Here is a 19,749-nt window from a genome sequence, read left to right on the forward strand (position 1 = left end):
GCTTTACGTAAAAAAAGTAATTCCATGCCAATTCACCAAGAACTATGGTGCACAGGGGGAAAAAAATCTAAATTACTGTAAAATAAAATAAATAAACTATAAACTAAATATATTTTCTTATTCAAACATGTAACTTCATTTTTCTGTCCAAATGCAGCATCTTTCCTTCTACAGTGATCTAAATTACTCTTAGGTTTTGAACAGAAAGTTCACTGTTTTGAACAGAGTATCTAAACATTGGTAAAATATGCTGTAGTTCCACAGCGTTTTGCCGGTAGTGAACATTGACTGGGGCAGGTATCCATGAAATTTGGAAGAAGGCGTCATTGCCAGCATTTGTATCTTAGCATAGGGGCAAGTAACCACATGTGAACATGCCTAAAAGGTAAAAGGTAAATTGCCTAAAACGATAAGAAAAAACTGTAATTGTGAGTTAACTATGCCAGTAATGCGATTAATCACGATTAGATTTTTTAATCGCTTGACAGCTCTAATATTTATATATATACTGTAGATATAGATATGCATTCCCTTGTTTTGCTTTTCTTTTTATCTAGCGTGGATTTATTTGATGTAACATCTAGGCCACCCATCATTATCCAAAGCAATATACAGTAAATTTAGATACAGATATGAAAAGGTAGTAGTATTAGCAGTTATTCGTAGTAGTAGGTAATAGTATTATCTATACAGAGCAGAACTAGTAGTACTATGAGGGTAGAAGTAGAAGAAATCCTGACAGGTAAGTTGCAGACATTTGGGTATACACAACTCATGTGTTTGGCTCGCGGGATTCAAACCCCCTACACACTGTGGATAGAACAAATACATATGAATTACGTTTATAAAAGCCTCTTTGTCAATTGATGGGGAGGGACAGCCGAGAGAAAGAGCTAGAGAAAGAGTGTGAGAGAGAGAGAGAGAGAGAGAGAGAGAGAGAGAGAGAGAGAGAGAGAGAGAGAGAGAGAGAGAGAGAGAGAGAGAGAGAGAGAGAGAAAAAGATAGATTTTGCAGATTACATAGTACAGCTCCCTCATCTCCTGATTTAAAAGTTACATAGTTCCTGTGTTTTTTATGATTGTTGATTTTGTTTTTTAAACACTGCCCTGTAAGGTGACCTTGAGTGCTATGAAAGGCGCGCTGAAATAAAATCTATTACAGTTTTTTCCTATCGTTTTAGGCAATTTACCTAAACCTGTGGAACTACAGCATATTTTACCAATGTTTAGATACTCTGTTCAAAACAGTGAACTTTCTGTTCAAAACCAGTAATTTAGATCACTGTAGATGGAAAGATGCTGCATTTGGACAGACAAATGAAGTTACATGTTTGAATAAGAAAAAATATTTAGTTTATAGTTTATTTATTTTATTTTACAGTAATTTAGATTTTTTTCCCCCTGTGCACCATAGTTCTTGGTGAATTGGCATGGAATTACTTTTTTTACGTAAAGCAACACTACATACAATGATCTGTACAAAACAAAGAGGATAAGTTTTGCAATGCAAAACACCTGGTGGCCAAATGCGGAGGATAGGAGGGATTAGCCCAATTCTGCGCCACTGTTGGGCTACTGTAATATACAGTATGTGCAGGTTTTGTGCATTGCATTTTTTGTTAGAACACATTTTTTGACTTTGTAATGTATTTTCTGTTTTGTGTAACACTTGCACTGTGACAAAATCTCCAAAAAGTAAAGCACAGTGAAAAAAACTGTTGTGTTTGTGATTTGTTTCTGGATCATATATTACGTACTTACTGTATGTAATTTGCATTACAAAAACTGAAAATTGTTATTCTCAGTTTCTCATAAAACACTTACTGTATTTACAATTACAGTAAATTTACCACACTCAATTGTGACATCTTTTGTGGGAGGTAAACCGACATATGAACACTGTCAGCAGATACTTGGCTTGGATTGTCATACTGTAATATTACAAACTTTATTACTGTAGTCCAAAGAAGTGTTTGTCTGTGTTTTTTCTCTTTTTTTCAATGCAACACTACAGGAAATCTATGCCAAACTGGAGGACACAGCAACATTTTATATATGCAATTGGCAATGCTTCAAGATGTTAGTGTTTTTTAGGTCATAGTGTTCTGAGAGGAAACATGTGTTAAGTTATGGCAGCATTGTTTGTGGTGAGGTTGTTGTAGTGCATTTTGCACCTAAGGTTAACAGATATTCAGAGGTGTGTGTCTCTAAAGCCCACTGTGTTAAGTGATAGGGAAAAGTGACCATAGTATGGGTACATGACCGAAAACGATAGGAAAAAACTGTATTATTATTATTATTATTTACAAAATATTTACAAAATAATGTTTGACATACAAATATACTTTTTAAAATATAAGACAGCCAATACATCCGGGAAAGTCATGAGTTTAATCAAAATAATAATAGTTAGCATTAACTAAGTGATTATTTATTGTGAAGAATTTATTGTTGTTTGTAAGGTATTATAAGTCAAGTTTAACTTATCCACTAAACAGCCGTGTAGATGCTCATGTCCTAACAGGCCGGGCCAGGCCCCTTTAATGATGTCCAGTAGTTTATCAGTTGTTCTGGAGTTTGGAGGATGGCACAGATGGATTTGGCCAAATGACAATGATTGAATTCATACATGTAGAGTCTGAAGTGATTGCGTTCTGGGGGTGGAGTGAAGTCGATTCCTAATGTTTTCATGCACACCCCAATATAGGCATCTTCCACGTAAAAGGGAGTGACCCTTTTAGAGATCTCCATAAGCCTTCTGGGCATATCAAGGGAGAAGACGTATCCCATGCCCACGAGGTGGGTTGGAAACTTGTTCTCACGGTAGCTATACTCAGACACGTACCACTTGCTGTTCTTTTTGCGAACAACAGGACTTTCATACTTGAGCCTGCCGGTCATGTATATCGTGGTAGGGGTGCCGGGGGTCTTTAACATGCTCACAAGGTTCTCCACATTCAGGAACATGTCTGAGTCGATCTTCATGGCGTAGGGCACCATAGGGCACCGGGAGGCCAGCCAGTCCATAATCACCATGGTCTTGATGGTCAGATTGTGGTAGCTGTCTATGAAGTCGCTCTGGATCAGGTCGTGGTACAGCCGGTTCTCCGTGCGTACTTTCCGCTGCAGGACTTCGATGTTGCCACTATTGGGTACGCCCAGGAGGAAGACTGTCTGGATGAGCTCCCCTTGGATGAGAGTCTCGTTGCCCCATGTTCTACGGATGGCGTCGCGGGCTTTCCAGTTGCCGGGGGCAACGGGAACAATCAGAACCAGGTACGGATGGATGGACCTACACAGCTCGGTGTCGTCCAGGATAAAATGGTAGTTCCCCGGATAAATCATGTTGTGCTGAGTGGAGAGGCGCAACGGGTCATTCCGAGGAAGGGGGAGGGCCTTTTGAAACTTGGCAGGTCCATCAGCAGATCCATTGTACATCTGATATCTCGATAGAGGGGATGGAAATGGGACCAATATGAAGCCGATTGGAATGGTCAGCAGACTGAGAAGCAGGAGACACTTGAAGGTTGTCTTTCGGAAAGCTTTTCTCGGATAGTTGGGAGTGCCCACCACTTCTCTGTGAAAAGGAGACGGACAAAGTGTAAGTTAAGTGCCTGTGAGGAAATAACAGGAATTACTATAAACCTGTCTAGGTTAGGCAAGGCGAGGCAACTTTATTTATATAGCACTTTTCATACACAAGGCAGACTCAAAGTGCTTCACATTTAAACATTGTCATACAATAAAATAAAATAATAGATAAGTCAAAGAAAACATAGGCAAAGAAATGAGTAAAATAGAAAGTGCAATGCATTTAGATCAGATCAACAGTCTCTCTGGTACCCACGTCGGGACTCCAACCGGACCTAAAGGAACTTGGTACTTTCTCTGGGACTCCATCCCGGATTCTAGTCAACTTCTATTCTAGGCTAGGACTCTATTCTAAGACTCTAACCCAGATTCTAGGAATCTAACCCAGACACACGTCGGAACTCTAATCATGAAGCAAAGGCCTTATTCTGGGACTCCAACCCAGACAGTCGTCGGGACTCCAACCCAGACAGACGTCGGGACTCTAACCCAGACAGAACTCAGCTCTGGGACTCCAACCCGACCTAAAGGAACTTGGTCCTTTCTCTGGGACTCCAACCCAGATTCTAGGACTCTAACCCAGACAGAACTTGGGTCTCAAACCCTTATCCTTTCTCTCTGGTATCAGATCATGTATCTTTCTGGTAAAAATAGAAAATAATGGGAAAGTTAAAAAGGCATTTTAGTAATAAAATAGAAAATAAAGGCAAAGTTAAAAAAAGCTTTTTAGAAAGTGCAATGTATTTAAGATTTAGCAGAAAGCGAAAGCAAACATAAAATACCCTTAGTGCGAGGTGAAAGATAACTTAAATAAAAATATAATTGGAATACTATAACACCAAATGACTCAAAAAGATAACAGTAAAAAGATCAAATGATATACAGTATATATGTTAGTTATGACAAGGTAGGTTATTAGTTAGCTTACGGACCTCGCAGCTGAAGCGTCCTTCATCTCTGTGGTGAGACCAACCGTACGTGTGCAGTAAATCCTTTATAGCTACTTAAAGGGTTTTACCTGTGTAGCAGGAAATACCTGCTTGGTCATGACTCCACCTGTTCATAATTTGTGTGGATGCTACTGCAAGCACATCTACTGTTCTTCATAAGTTTTATTTATTATGTTTGCCTGTTTTTTGGGCAGTTAATTGCTTCTGCATACCTTCAGCTACAGAAACCGTTTGACTATCAAAACGTCCAGCTCTTTAAAGGGATACTTCACCGATACAGCGTGGTACACCGAAAACAGCGTTTTATCATTATAAAATCGCTATTATAATATAAAAAAAAACGCTCTAACAAGCGTACAGGAGTCTTTCCACGAAATGTACAGGATATGTACAGATAGTGTTACTGAACAGAGAAGGATCTTTTTGGTTTTTGCAGCACGGATAAGAGAAGAAGGAAGATTCTACGCATGCGCTCAGACATGGCAGTGTTGTGTGATAGTGTATCACAGCACCACCTAGCCGCCTGGCATGCATACCCAATCGAATTCCACACACTTTTCCGTCACCGTATGCACGCAGATTTCCTCCCGAAAACGCTTGTCTAAACGCAGAATAAAAAGTGAAGACGCGACTCCACTTTTGCGTCTTCTGGTCAGACCGTCATCGTGTAAACGTAGCCTGACACTTCAACTACTTCAGACATCGTAACTTGGTCAATTTTCAACATTAACCTTTTCAACACTAACCGTTCAAATAATCTGAAAACCGAATTTCGATTACCTTTAAACTTTTTTCAGAATCACAGTTTAAGTTCCATATTGGCTTCGTTTTGAGTTGTTCTCATTGATTTACGCTGAGGTTAGAGTGCGGAGGATGTGCATGCAGTGCTGCCAGATTTGGCGTTTTTTCCTGCCGAATTTGACTACTTTTGACGACGTTCAGGCAGTGGTGACACTAGCATTGACGTTTGCGCTGACGTTAGCCCTGACCAGGGGCGCCGAAAAGGGGGGGTAAAGGAGACGGATTCTAGGGGCCCATGATGGAGGGGGGCCCAGAGAGGCCCCTAATGATGATGAAATTATAATACAGAAATTATTATACTGTTCTTTTCATGGGGCCCAAAATCCCTAGCGGCGCCCCTGGCCCTGACGTTAGCTGTGACGTAAGCGTTGACGTTAGCGCTGACGTACTGCATTTTAGCAACCACACACTCGCAGTTTGTTAGGATTAAACAAATTCTAGTTATATCTATCCATTTTTTGGGAGGAACATTTTTGGTACATTTCTATTGAAATGTCACCATATCCCATTTTGTTCATCTTTAAACGTACATTCTCATTTCAAGTTTGCTTTGATTATGACATAGCTGCTGAGAATGTTTTCCATGAAAGGTCCATATTCAGAATGTTGCCAATGAGGTAGTCTTCATTGGAGATTGGTTAATAAGGTGACTTAATTGCTCAATTAGTGGATTGAAGACTTTTCTGATTGAAGATTTTGAACAAAATGTCTTTTCATTACTAGGTATGTGGTGTTTAAATAGTTCTGCTCATATAGGCAGGCTGTTTTGTAGCATTTGCTTAGGTAGCCCTATAGGTGGTAAATCATATTATCATAAATTGAACTAATTGTTAAACAAGTCTCAAATTATAACAACGTTTCCAATAGCTATGCCATAGCAACATTACTTTTGCTGTTTGCAGGCTTCGGTAGTATATAAAGAGCAATAAACGGAAGTGAGGCCCACTGTCAAAATGAAGGCAATCCAAAGTATTTATTAGTAGTAATTTTAATATTTGAAGTAGTCAATGCACATGTACCTACTGTATCTGTTTCAGTGTGCCTACATCTCCATTGTTCACACTGCTTCTTTTTGCAGGAACATTGAACTGGTTCCAGTGGACATGATGGTGGATCAGGGGGAAGGTCAACTGTTTGCCCACAGACGTCCAGCCTTGAGTCATATGTGGAGGAGTGTCAATGATGCATTCCGTACTCTTCAAATAGTGCTTATGCCTTGGGGCTCCACATCATGTGAACTGTAGGGTTGAGGGTTCACAGAGACACCATCCAGGGCAGCAGGTGCGTCTTCAGCGCTGCTGGAAGCAATGATAACGTTACTGATTGCAGTGGTATTCTCCCAAGGGCTGCTTGACTCATTCTCTGCCCTGGCTGTTTTGTTCTCGTTTCCTAATAGCTGGTGTGTTGTCGGTCTTCCAACAAAACACAGCATTTATCTGTTGTTTGATCGTGCCAAAAAGCCTTCTTTAAGGCAGTGACAACATATTGTGTGTTATTATGAAGAATGTTTTAATCCCTACATGTAGTTTTGGTTACGGCCACTAGGGGGTTCAGTGAAACCCATGAACCTAAGCAAACTGCCCCAAATGGGATTGGGCCTAAGGCCCAATCCCATTTCTACCGTATTCACATAATGGTTTTTGGAATGTTTTGAATAGTTTGAGTTAATGTTGATGTTAAGACATTGTTATTGTTAATGTTGAAATAAAACTCAACTAATGAACCACTCTCTTTACCGATTTTTAAATGTGGAAACTGGGTTAGATCATCAGATTTTTGTATGACTTGACTTGTGACTTGCTTGACCTGAGCAATGACTTGACTTGTGACTTGCTTGATTCTCACCACAGTGACTTGGTACTTGCTTGAGACTTGAAGGCTATGACTTGAGACTTGCTTGTGACTTGAACATTAGTGACTTACCCCCACCTCTGGACGATTCTGATGCTTTTATATCCCGGACCGGTATTGTCCCCATGCCCATTTTTTATACTAGCAAATTATGTATTTTTTTTCCCTATGCACACAACTAAAACAACAAGTCAAGCCCATTCCAAACACTTATGTGCAGCATTTGTTCTGCTTGCACAAGCAATTGTTAAGCATGTATAAGCTTTCCATTTACTACTTTATGGAACAGTGGACAGATATGCCTTGATGCAGGTTATGAAATAGATACAAGGGATATGAAACCAAAAAGGACCATTATCTCAAAGTATTATTATTTAAAGTTCCAGAGAGTGAAAGTAAAAACAAACAAATAAAAAGCAGTGCACTGAGGGACATCGAGTAGCAATAAAGAATGATTCACTGCGACCAGATATAATTCAAACCTCATGGAGCGCAAAACAAGCCGTACAGCCACTAATGAGGACAACCGGCGAATCCAAACCTATACCATATATAGTATATCTATACACACCCCAGCGTGCATGAACCTCAACCGCAGAAATACAGGGTTCAAACTGAGCTCAGAAGCGCCATCAAGAATTATTATCATGAACATGTGAGACAGAGAGAGAGAGACAGAGAGAGAGAGACACATAGAGAGAGAGACAGAGAGAGACACAGAGAGAGAGACACAGAGATAGACAGAGAGAGGAAGCAAAAAAATTAGATCGAACTGAAGCAGGATAGTGTGTTTTTTGTGTTTTGTGTGTGCGTGGGTCGGAGAAAGAGGCAGAGAGAGATAGAGAGGGGGCGAGGGAGCGCGCGGGTGCGAGAGATGTAATCAATATAGATAAATAGCCTTGACCATTTTCGCATAACATTCAGTTGCCCTGTAGCTTTCTCCTATTCCTCTCTTCATCAAGTATGCCCATTTTACTGGCACTTATTCATACATCCTTCCTCCTCTATGACCCCTGGAACCGATGTCGACACATAGCTCACTAATATGTGTAGACATAGCCTAGCTCTGGGTAACATAGCCTAGCTCTGAGTTAATGCGCCAGAACAAACATACTGTTCGTTTTTTTTACCAATGAATGTGCCTTACAGACTCTTCCTAAATAGAAGGTAAACATAGGCAATATGGCGGCATATGACTATCCCAGTTCAGCAGGAAGCATAGGCCACTTCCTAACCAGGTACCCAGATTAAGCAAACTACCCAAGGTAAACTAGGTACCCACCACACGGGAAGCTATAACCACCGAGGTTATAAGCAGGCCTCCTCGCGTCTGCGACGGAGCCAGATTACCTTGACACTAGTTCCGAGGTCGTCGACCGAGCGAATCGTGAGTCACACGCCATCGGTTTAACGATGACAGAGCAGAAGCCTATCGCCGTGGAGATGCTGTCAGCGTTTTTTCCCCCCCGACCTCTAAGGGACAGGGAAGTGAAACACCTTTATTTGTGGACCTCCAAAAAAAAGAGCGAGTGCGGGAGTTTATGGGGAGAGGGGGAGGACGGGGGAGGGAGTGGGGGAGGAAGGGAGAGGAAAAGGTACGAAAGTTGCATTGATGTTGCGCTTTACCATCCACCGATCGACCTAAACCAAGTATGACATTGCGTTGACAAGAAGTAGTGCAGTAAAGTGGATAGCTGTCAAAAGCACCGATTCCCTTTGATCAATGCTTTGCAGGCTCAGATAACTGCCTACACACACACACACACACACACACACACACACACACACACACACACACACACACACACACACACACACACACACACACACACACACACACACACACACACACACACACACACACAAACACAAACACAAACACACGCACACTGTATAATGTCTGTCGGATAGATATTCTTGCTCAGGGGCAAAATAAACGAAAACAAGGAGGTTTCATTATGGCAACCATCATAGTCATCATCATTCTGCATGGTCAGAGTCACGGGGCTGTAGATGGGGTCCGTTCAACACTTGGCAAGTAATGGCCAGTGGTTTCGTCCATCCATCCTCTATTTATTCCCCCATCCCTCATTCATTCACCCATCCATTCCTCCATCCATTCATTCGATCATTCAGTGACAAACGTCAGACAAAATACTTACAGTCAGTAGAAAACAATCAGTCCCTATCTAAATTAGCGAGAAGGAACGGGTTCGGAGAGAGAGAGAGAGAGAGAGAGAGAGAGAGAGAGAGAGAGAGAGAGAGAGAGAGAGAGAGAGAGAGAGAGAGAGAGAGAGAGAGAGAGAGAGAGAGAGAGAGACAGAGAGAGAGAGAGAGTGAGAGATGCTCAATCTTGCGGTTGCTTTAGGAATTGGGGTTGTGTTTCCCTCTAGTGTACGAGGACTCACATTGACGAGTCTGTGCCACGAAATAAAGCCTGAGCTAGTAAGACAACAATTCGACATAAAAAATGTGTTAATCAAACATTTGATTTCAAGAAAATCCTTTAAAATGAATGCCCCTAATTCTGGAAACATCCTCATCTATTCATCATATATCAACGACTGGATGCAAGGGTGAAAAACTTTAGCGACAAAAAGATGTGTCCGAATTGTAAACAGCTCTTCATAATTTTTTGCATGAGCTGCTGGTCTGTGTAACGTTACGTTTTCTAACAATGCAGATATTTTATAGTCCAATCCGCACCGACTAGAGGAACATGGGCACTGAAATTGTAATGACCAGTCTTTATAAATATTAAATGAATAGCTTCTGGGTTTTTCCCCCAAACCACTGCAAATGTTGCGACACCGATGGCTTTGGGTTTACCAATCATACAGGTTAGCCATGTTTTCTTCTGACTAATGTACTTATTGTCAGTCACTTTGGAAAGAAGCGTCTGCTGAATGCCCCGAATGTAAATGTGAAATGTAGAATTTTTGTAGCTTGGATGCAAAGATCCAGGATGATATTTTTATTTTATGAGTGTGATGAAGTGAAAAACAAAAAAAAAATACCATATGCAGGATTTATTCTGCTTGGATGCATGAAATAACAGAGTACCAGGGAAAATGTTATATTATTAGTGTGATGAAGAAAATAACAAAAAGATCTGCCATATGCAGAATTGATTATACTTGGATGAATACAAATAAATGATGGGGTCAATTAAGAGAAACTCGTAAGTAAACTCAAAGTATTCCGATATAAAAGAGTTCTGATCAGTTTAAAATAATGCAGGACGACCAGAACAATATAACCTTTAGAATTTAGAAGAATGCCGCCTGTCTTAAAGGATTTAAAATAACTACACCATGAAAACAAGGAGGATGTATCCAACACTTGAGGTGATCTTGCGTGTCAGCAGAAATTCGTCACTTTTCTATAAATATCACAAAAAAAGTCAGTTTCGCAAGCTGACCACCCGTTGTGTCTGACTCAGACGGTCTGTCTGTCTGTCCTTAGTCTCTCTAAATCAGAACTAACCATGCATTCAGCCGTGAGCCCCATCCTCTGTATCCTGACCGGTGAGTGTGCAGTTTAGTTAAGATTCATCCTAACACTAATGCTTAAACAAAAACCTTTCAGAGTGGAAACTTTTTTGTTTTTAAACAGAGGTGGAGTGAGACAGTATTGGAAGCAAGGATAACTTTGTTGAACATGTAATGAGCCCAGAGCCTGAAATGTGAATGGTAATTTCTGAGCATTGAAGGAAGCTGGCCCTGACAGAATGTGTTCTGGAACGGTGGATGGATAAAACCGTTGTTTCTTTGTCTCATACCCAATGAAATATGACATTCTTATTGAGGCACTGTGTCAGAGAAACGTAATATACTTTTACTATTTGGATCAATCAATGTCTTGCTTTTCAGTCGGCCAGGGAGGACTATTAATTAATTGATGATTTAAAACCTGTTACCAGGCACAGGCTGCGGTATAGGTGGTAGGGTCGAATACTAGGTGTGCCAAAGTATTATTCATTAATATAGTTAGGAATAAATAAAATTCAATCTCTGATCTATTTGATTTTAAAAAATGTTGACAAATACTATTAATATGTTATCATTTTGAAATATTCCAAAAAAGCCCACAACATTACACACAACGTAGCCTACTAAATATACCCTCTTTTCAGGGTGGTCAAATCACCCCAAAGAAATATGCAAAAATAAAGAAAATGTCAACGACATCAATCTATGCAGTTTCCGTGTGAAAGTATGAATTGTGTATGGGGGTGGGACTGGCTGTGACATTGACGTATAGGAGCCTGTTGGCATTTGTTTTCTTTTACATAAATAAACATGTCCACCATACATTTATGAGATTTTATTTTTAAAGTTTCAAATTGGTGCATGCAAATTCACCAGAATGCAGGAAATCAGGTGTTTGACACTCAAACTTCCTGAGCGAGGACCCCCAGAATAGCTTTACGTGTCTGTCCGGGGCTCTGTAACATCGGTCCCAAGATCTTCAGCTGTAATATTAAAATTGCACTTTTTTCTTTTTCGCCCCAGCCTCTTTCGCCGTTGCCACGGAGACGGTGGTGGGCGTGGCAGGCCGACGGGTGACCCTGCCCTGCTCGGCTGAGGCGGAGAGCAAGGGCGGGGTGTGCTGGGGCCGAGGGAAGCCCTCGCTGTTCGCCTGTCACAACGCCCTGCTCATCACCAACGGAGTCCAGGTCACACACAGAGCCTCCTACAGGTAGAGGGGGAGGAGGGGGAGGAGGGAGAGGGGGAGGAGGGAGAGGGGTGGAGGGAGAGGGGGAGGAGGGAGAGGAGGGAGAGGGGTGGAGGGAGAGGGGGAGAGGGGTGGAGGGAGAGGGGGAGAGGGGTGGAGGGAGAGGGGTGGAGGGAGAGGGGTGGAGGGAGAGGGGGAGGAGGGAGAGGGGGATAAGGGAGAGGGGGAGGAGGAGGAGGGAGAGGGGGAGGAGGGAGAGGGGTGGAGGGGGAGGGGGAGGAGGGAGAGGGGGATGAGGGAGAGGGGGAGGAGGGAGAGGGGTGAAGGGGGAGGAGGGAGAGGGGGAGGAGGGAGAGGGGTGGGTGGGTGGGTGGAGGGATGATAGAGGGGGTAGATGGAGGGATGGGTGGTGGCGTAGATTGAGGGATGGGTGGAGGGGTTAGATGGACGGGTGGATGGATGGATAGAGGGAAAGGTGGAGGGATGATAAGGATCCATGGGTGGATGGGTGGACAAGGGCACGGATGGACGGATGAGCGTATAGATGGGTGGATGAATGGGAAGGTGGATGATGGGTTGATGGAAAGAACGATGGATGGGCGGACAGACGGATGGATGCATAGGTGGCGTGATGGGGGGATGAACTGATGACAGATGTGTGTGTAACGGGTGTGATTGGGTCTAAAGGACTGAAAGACAGGACAAACACATTGGTCTCTTTCAAAGGTATATTTGTGATTTGTACAGCAGGATCACATGTCACGTCAACTGGTTCTGCTATAAACACATCAAATATATACAAATAATACAATTATAACATTGCATTTACATTTCGGTGCAACGTACCTGAAAGACAGGACAAACACATTGGTTTCTTTACAAGGTTTATTTGTGATTTGTACAGCAGGATCTGCACGAGTAAAACAAAACACTTGTGTTGCTAGCGAACATCCAACATAGCTAACCAGTAACATGTGGTAAAACTAAAAATGTGAATAAACTCCCTACCAAGTGACAAACTATAAAAACAATAATAACATATCAATTACACAATATACAATCATCTAATATGTCGAGGTTCATAAAATAAACATACGTTCTCGATCTTAAAACTTATAAATCTTCGGGAGCTATTTACAATGCGAACTTACCACATTAAACGTCAACTGGTTCTGATTAGCAACGGCCGGCGCCCATACACCTAATGCAGATCTGCATTACCCAATCACACCAGCAGATGGCTCTAAAACACCAACAACTGCTCTATCATTTGCGAAACTCATGATAATAATATGGTGTTCTCCTGATCCGACTCCACTCCTTCAGGTACAGCCTGCCCTCGGAGGCCTCAGCGGGGGACGTCTCCATGGCCATCCTCCACAGCAGACAGGCAGACTCTGGTTTCTACCACTGCAGGGTGCAGGTTCCCGGCCTGTTTAACGACCACATATACAAAGTTCACCTCATCATTGTAGAAGGTAAAATACATGACGGCTTTGCAAGACGTAAAACCCTATTGTACAATCGAACAAAGAAGCCATGTAGTGTATTGTATGAATTCTATCAGATTATATCCTTACATATTAATGGACTGCATGTGTATTCCTATTATGTGCCATGATGTATTTTTTAATGTTGTATTATCTCACATATTATGGCAATGTTAAAACACAAAGATAAAACAATGTGTGTGTGCGTGTGTGTGAGAGAGCGAGGAAGAGAGAGAGAGAGAGAGAGAGAGAGAGAGAGAGAGAGAGAGAGAGAGAGAGAGAGAGAGAGAGAGAGAGAGAGAGAGAGAGAGAGAGAGAGGGAGAGAGGGAGAGAGGGAGAGAGGGAGAGATAATAATAATAATAAATTAAATTTATATAGCGCTTAGATAGAGAGCGTGAGCACTAGCGAGAAAGCGCATGTGTGTGTATCTGTGTGTGTGTGTTTGTGTTTGCGTCTGTGTGTGGGTGTGTGTTTAAGAAGATGGATATTGTTATGGTTAAATGTAATTCATGACTGGTGTGTTTACTGGTTTCCTGCAGCCCCTGAGCAAGCCGCTAGGCCGGCCCGACCAGCCCTCACTGAGAGCTTCACAGACACCACGAAGGCAGACCCGGCGGAGGCGGGACCAACAGAAGCACATCCTGGTCAGTCTTGTTTCCACCAGTCAACAGCAATGGATTATGAACCAGTCTTGTAGGATTCTGATATTTTGCTTAATGTTCTATAAAAAGGCTCTATAAATGTGTTCTTTACAACTTTTTACCACCAGCTGTGATACCGCAATGCTATAATTATTAAAAAATAATTATAGTTATCCTCGAGATACATCACATTTAGATCATTCTACCGGGCTGCAATTAAGTAAGGACAGTTAGTCCCACTCCCACTGGGGCTGTCCATGTATGGTACTTTTTGAGATGGCTAGCTAACCTAATTCACCCATGGTGGTAAACAAGTGAACCATTTAATCTGATGTAGCGACATTTTATTGAATGACGATGGAATTTTAAGCATTTGCTCGATACAAATATTGATGAGCTTGAAATATTAATAAATGCCCTCTTTCATACCCTTTAGTATTTCAATGACCACATTCAATATTGTTATAGGTCTCTTGTTCAATTGTACACGTTTTGTGTGTATGTGTAGTCCAACAAATAAGTTCAGTGATAAATAAATGCCTGAATCATCATCACCAAAAATAAACATTAAAAAAATGTATGGCACTTTATGCATTCGAAGAAATAGCTACTTTTTTGTGTGTTGCCACTTGCCAGGCGACACAATTACTGATGCAACGGAGGAGTCAGGAAGTGGTGAGGCTTGGGACAGCATGGTGGAGCCTGTGGTCGCTCTTGTCAAGAGATCTCAGGTACAGACGGCTTCAGGGTCACTGGGTGGAAAACAATGTCAATGCTAGGATTAAAGATCTGAATGCTTTTTATTCGCATTTTATTTACTCCTTCCCTCTCTTTTTAAGACACATGTGTCCAAAGTAGATCAATTAGTCATGGGGAATTGTTAGAACCAAATTCTGACCTAGAACTCCAAGATCCACACTGCATTACGCATTGGGTATTGCTTCTGTTATTGATCATCAATCAATGGGAAACGATTGTGTAGTAATTAGTTTAGTTTTGTTCTTTGTGTCCTGCAGCCGTCAGACCTCCAGCAGAGCAGCCTATGGGGCTTCATAGGAAACACACTCAGACTGTCCTTCATCATCTTCATACCTGCACTACTGCTTACTGTTGGCTACAGTCAGTACACACAACAAATACACCAACACACCCTCAGTCACCTGTACACGTGTGCGCACAGACACACACACTCACAAACACACAACTACCTATAAACACAGACGCACAAATACAGACACTCACATGCTGAAGCCCTTTCGAGCCCACCCACAAATACACACAGTTCACACAAATAGACATAGATACACGCACTGACACAAATACACAGTGCTCACCTGCACAAATAAACACACATTCACATACACACATGAAGAATAATTGTGACACATACTAACACACACAACACAGTCATAGTACAGACAAAAATTGCATGCACACACAAACTGTCTAAAGAACAATGACTGAAATGTCTGATGCTTTTTGTCCCTCAGGATTGATGAGGTCACAGCAGAGACCGTGGAGTGGACGACGGACACCATCTGACCTAGAAGACAACTCATTGTAGAGTGTGTGTGTGTGTGTGTGTGTGTGTGTGTGGTGTGTGTGTGTGTGTGTGTGTTTGTGTGTTACTAAGGGTGTATGAAAGTAAGTGTATGTTTTTCTGCATACATGTGAAATTTGAGTTCAAACTAATTGAAACACAAGAACAAACTAGACTCATTGAAAGGAACGTTTATAACGACAGAAAGGGAAGCGGGTAGTTTCAATTTAGTACAATTGTTGGGCAAACAGACAGCCGTCATTGCTTTTAAGTGTCTTCAGAACACCAGTCCTTCCCCCTTCAAAAAGACGACGTGACAAGGGTGACCAACCCCGCTTTCCACTGACTAAAACTTAGAGACACCAATTCACCCCCTCTCTCTCTCTCTGTCTCTCTCTGTCTGCCTCTGTCTCTCTCTGAATCTCTCTCCCTCTCTCTCTCTCTCTCTCTCTCTCTCTCTCTCTCTCTCTCTCTCTCTCTCTCTCTCTCTCTCTCTCTCTCTGTCTCTCTCTGTCTGCCTCTGTCTCTCAGTGTGGTTGACACAGTTCAGATAGGGGCCATCAATAAAGCGACTCGGTTTCAAATATCTGAGGATACCAACACAACAAGGGGCCGTATTGTTGTAATGAAAATTGGTGGATGATTCTGGATTGAGAAATGTTCAAATAAAAGACCTTTCCTCAATGTTACTTGGATTTCTCGATTATGTTGTTCTTGCATTCTTTCATCACATATGTAACATCTAATTAACTGACCTCATCATGAGATATAACAACGCATGTCTTCATTAGGGACATCATTGGCTTAATGAAGTGCAACTGGACAGTCTCTGGGTCAATCCTCAATGAGTTCCCCCTTGGCACTTCCCCTTGAGCATGGCACCTTCCTACTGATTGGTGCCTTGCATACGTGTTCAGACAAGCATCTCTTTTTGCATGTAAGCCAAAGGTTTTAGTATGTGGTTTAAGACAGGAAATTACCGGACATGTGGTTCTTGCTGCTAATGTATGGTTACTTGTTGTCTGTGTTTGTTTGCTTCCCCCTCAATGACTCAGCCTGTGACATTGTGAGGTATTTGAGTGCGACTGGGAGGTTGTTTTAGCATTAGAGCGTAACATAATGACGGCCGTGCCCTGGATCAGGATTCCTGCTCCTGCTGTGTCTGTTAACAGGTAATGACATCACACATGTCAAGTACTACATGTTATTAGACTTCCTATGAAGAGTCGTATGATTCTGGGACTTTTTGAAGATCCTTTTTTGTAATGTTATGCACCAATGAGGGCTGAGGTTACATGTAACCGTTTGTCACACTCCCACTGGGGATGTCCCTGTATGGTACTTTTTGAGACGACTAGCTAATCAAATTCATCTGTGGTGGTAAACGAGCAAACCATTTGATCTGATGGAGAGACATTTTATTGAATAAAGAGGGAATTGTAAGCATTTGCTAGATTTGCCTATCAAAATATTGATGAGCTTGAAATATTAATAAATGTATAATGTTGAACAAATATAGAATGGTTTCACCCTTCAATGACCACATTCAATAATGTTATAGGTCTCTTGTTAAAGTTTACACATTTTGTGTGCATGTGTTGTCTAACAAACAAGTTAACTTACAAATAAATGCCTGAATCATTATCCTCCAAAAAAAAAAGATATAACTTTATACCACTTTATACATTTAAAGAAATGTCTACTTTTTTTTTGTGTTGCCAGGCGACACTATTACAGAGGCAACCGAGGAGTCAGGAAGTGGTGAGGCGTGGGATAGCAAACAAGTTAACTCATAAATAAATACCTGAATCATCATAACCAAAAATCTAAATAAAAAATTTGTGGCACTTTATGCATTAAAATAAATGCCGACTTTGTTTTTGTGTTGATAGGCGAGACAATTACTGATGACACCGAGGAGTCAGGAAGTGGTGAGGCTTGGGACAGCATGGGGGAGCCTGTGGTCGCTCTCGTCAAGAGATCTCAGGTACAGACGGCTTCAGGGTCACTGGGTGGAAAACAATGTCAATGCTAGGATTAAAGATCTGAATGCTTTTTATTCGATTTTTATTTATTCCTTCCCTATCTTTGTAAGACGACACATGTGTCCAAGTTAGATCAATTAGTCATGGGGAATTGTTAAAACCAAATTCTGACCTAGAACTCCAAGATCCACACTGCATTACGCATTGGGTATGGCTTCTGTTATTGATCATCAATCAATGGGAAATGATTGTGTAGTAATTAGTTTAGTTTTGTTCTTTGTGTCCTGCAGCAGTCAGACCTTCAGCGGGGCAGCCTATGGGGCTTCATAGGAAGCACATTCAGACTGTCCTTCATCATCTTCATACCTGCACTACTGCTTACTGTTGGCTACAGTCAGTAAACACACACACACACACACACACACACACACACACACACACACACACACACACACACACACACACACACACACACACACACACACACACACACTCATACACAGACACACTAACAAACACACTAACACACCCTCAGTCACAAGTACACGTGTGCGCACAAACACACACACCCACAAACACACATTCATGCACTCACATGCACAACTAGCTATAAAATCAGACGCACAAATACAGACACTCACATGCTGAAGCACTTTCGAGCCCACCCACACATACACACAGTTCACACAAATACACATAGACACACGCACCGACACAAATACACAATGATTACTTGCACAAATACACAGACATACAACACGCACAACACAGTCATAGTACGGACAAAAATTGCACACACACACACACACACACACACACACACACACACACACACACACACACACACACACACACACACACACACACACACACACACACACACACACACACACACACACACACACACAAACTGTCTACAGAACAATGAAATGTCTGATGCTTTTTGTCCCTTAGGATTGATGAGGTCACAGCAGAGGCAGTGGAATGGACGACGGATACCATCTGACCTAGAAGACAACTCATTGTAGAGAGTGTGTGTGTGTTTGTGTGTGTGTGTGTGTTTGTGTGTGTGTGTGTACGTGTGTTTGTGTGGGTGGTGTGTGTGTGTTTAAACTGAGTGTTCAGGAAGGTGAGCTTGTGGACTAAGATCTGTCAGCAGACAGTTACTGTGATAGCATCAATTAGCAAAAATGGCTACTTCTATTGTAATAGATACCAAGTGCCCGCTTCAAAATAAAAAAATACTACAATGACAATGGGAGACAGTTTATTGATCACACGTCAAATCACATTTGGGCATTCAGTGTTGTTTGTTGTTAGTCCCGATAATATATATCTAACCCAATTTTTTATTGTGCATTGGCTAAGAGTCTAAGCCCACCCCAAAGAGGCAATTGGATGACGTCACCTCCACAGAACCGACCATATTGAAGTACACACAAGGTATGCCTCCAAAAAACCTTTACACATTATACCCAATATACAATATTCAAATATGATGCTCGAATAATGTACGGAAAAGACACCGAGATGCAGAATAGCGGGAATGCTCACCGACCAAAAAGATCACATTGAATGGAGAATAGAGATTTCTAGATATAAACATGACAATGAAAATTAGACACACACTTTGTTGATTGATTGATGAGTCATGTATGTAGGAAACATACATTTGCTTCCCCATACATGTCTATTTTGCCATTTTACAATAATATATACAATAATAGCCTTTACTGAGCAATCCCGTATCTGTTTTTGTGTTCAAACTAATTATACCCACAGCCTATAAGATGGTTATAATTAATATAAACTATATAAAAAAGAATAATAATCTCATTCTGTAAACTCAAACCCAGGGCTTTGCTCTTGCATGTATAGTTATCCCAGACCCTTTGGAATTATCCCTGCTATATTTTAAAGGTTTTTATCCAATACCTGGTTACACATCCATTCAATATTCTGCACATTTTGGAATCTTGCTCAAGATTATTTGGATTTTAATAAAAGATTTAGTGTTCTGAACTGCAGTTCCAAACCCTGATCCAAGATGTCGCCATTTCTCAATAAATTGAACTTCAAGAAGTAATTGCCCCATCTTGCTGTGTCTCTTGATGCATGGGTAAAAGGTTACTTTATTGTGTCTTTAATAGATTATACAGTTGCTGAAGCACGGAAGGAAACAGGAAGTGATGATGAGGCAGTGGACCACACTGAGGGCCCTG

At 41.6% G+C, this 19,749-nt stretch overlaps 2 protein-coding genes across 3 annotated transcripts; one reads left to right on the forward strand and one right to left on the reverse strand.

Moving 5' to 3' along the window:
* Nucleotides 1-2,458: 2,458 nt before the first annotated feature.
* Nucleotides 2,459-3,437, reverse strand: LOC130386096 (beta-1,3-galactosyltransferase 2-like). Its single transcript, XM_056594875.1, has one exon. The coding sequence runs from the start codon at nucleotides 3,435-3,437 to the stop codon at nucleotides 2,517-2,519; it is 921 nt and encodes a 306-aa protein (XP_056450850.1). The 3' UTR covers nucleotides 2,459-2,516.
* A 7,231-nt stretch (nucleotides 3,438-10,668) lies between these two features.
* LOC130385751 (hepatitis A virus cellular receptor 1 homolog) lies at nucleotides 10,669-19,261 on the forward strand. Of its 2 annotated transcripts, none has more exons than XM_056594429.1 (7): nucleotides 10,669-10,719; nucleotides 11,707-11,893; nucleotides 13,196-13,347; nucleotides 13,901-14,005; nucleotides 14,639-14,733; nucleotides 17,818-17,920; nucleotides 18,482-19,261. In XM_056594429.1, exons 1-7 carry the CDS (start codon nucleotides 10,680-10,682, stop codon nucleotides 18,553-18,555), a joined length of 756 nt encoding a protein of 251 aa, XP_056450404.1. In that variant the 5' UTR covers nucleotides 10,669-10,679; the 3' UTR covers nucleotides 18,556-19,261. The 2 variants fall into 2 exon arrangements, with proteins under 2 accessions (XP_056450404.1, XP_056450403.1); XM_056594428.1 differs by lacking the exons at nucleotides 17,818-17,920; nucleotides 18,482-19,261 and adding exons at nucleotides 15,019-15,121; nucleotides 15,493-15,945.
* Nucleotides 19,262-19,749: the final 488 nt, after the last annotated feature.

This window comes from Gadus chalcogrammus, chromosome 7, assembly GCF_026213295.1.
Source record: "Gadus chalcogrammus isolate NIFS_2021 chromosome 7, NIFS_Gcha_1.0, whole genome shotgun sequence".
NCBI classification, from domain to species: Eukaryota; Metazoa; Chordata; class Actinopteri; order Gadiformes; family Gadidae; genus Gadus; species Gadus chalcogrammus.

What these genes read in the sequence shown, in the direction of transcription:
- LOC130386096 (XM_056594875.1), bottom strand. Translation starts at nt 3,437, where the DNA reads ATGTACAATGGATCTGCTGATGGACCTGCCAAGTTTCAAAAGGCCCTC.
- LOC130385751 (XM_056594429.1), top strand. Translation starts at nt 10,680, where the DNA reads ATGCATTCAGCCGTGAGCCCCATCCTCTGTATCCTGACCG. An exon ending in ACACACAGAGCCTCCTACAG is followed by an intron (nt 11,894 to 13,195) that starts GTAGAGGGGGAG and finishes CCACTCCTTCAG; the next exon opens with GTACAGCCTGCCCTCGGAGG. An exon ending in TCACCTCATCATTGTAGAAG is followed by an intron (nt 13,348 to 13,900) that starts GTAAAATACATG and finishes GGTTTCCTGCAG; the next exon opens with CCCCTGAGCAAGCCGCTAGG.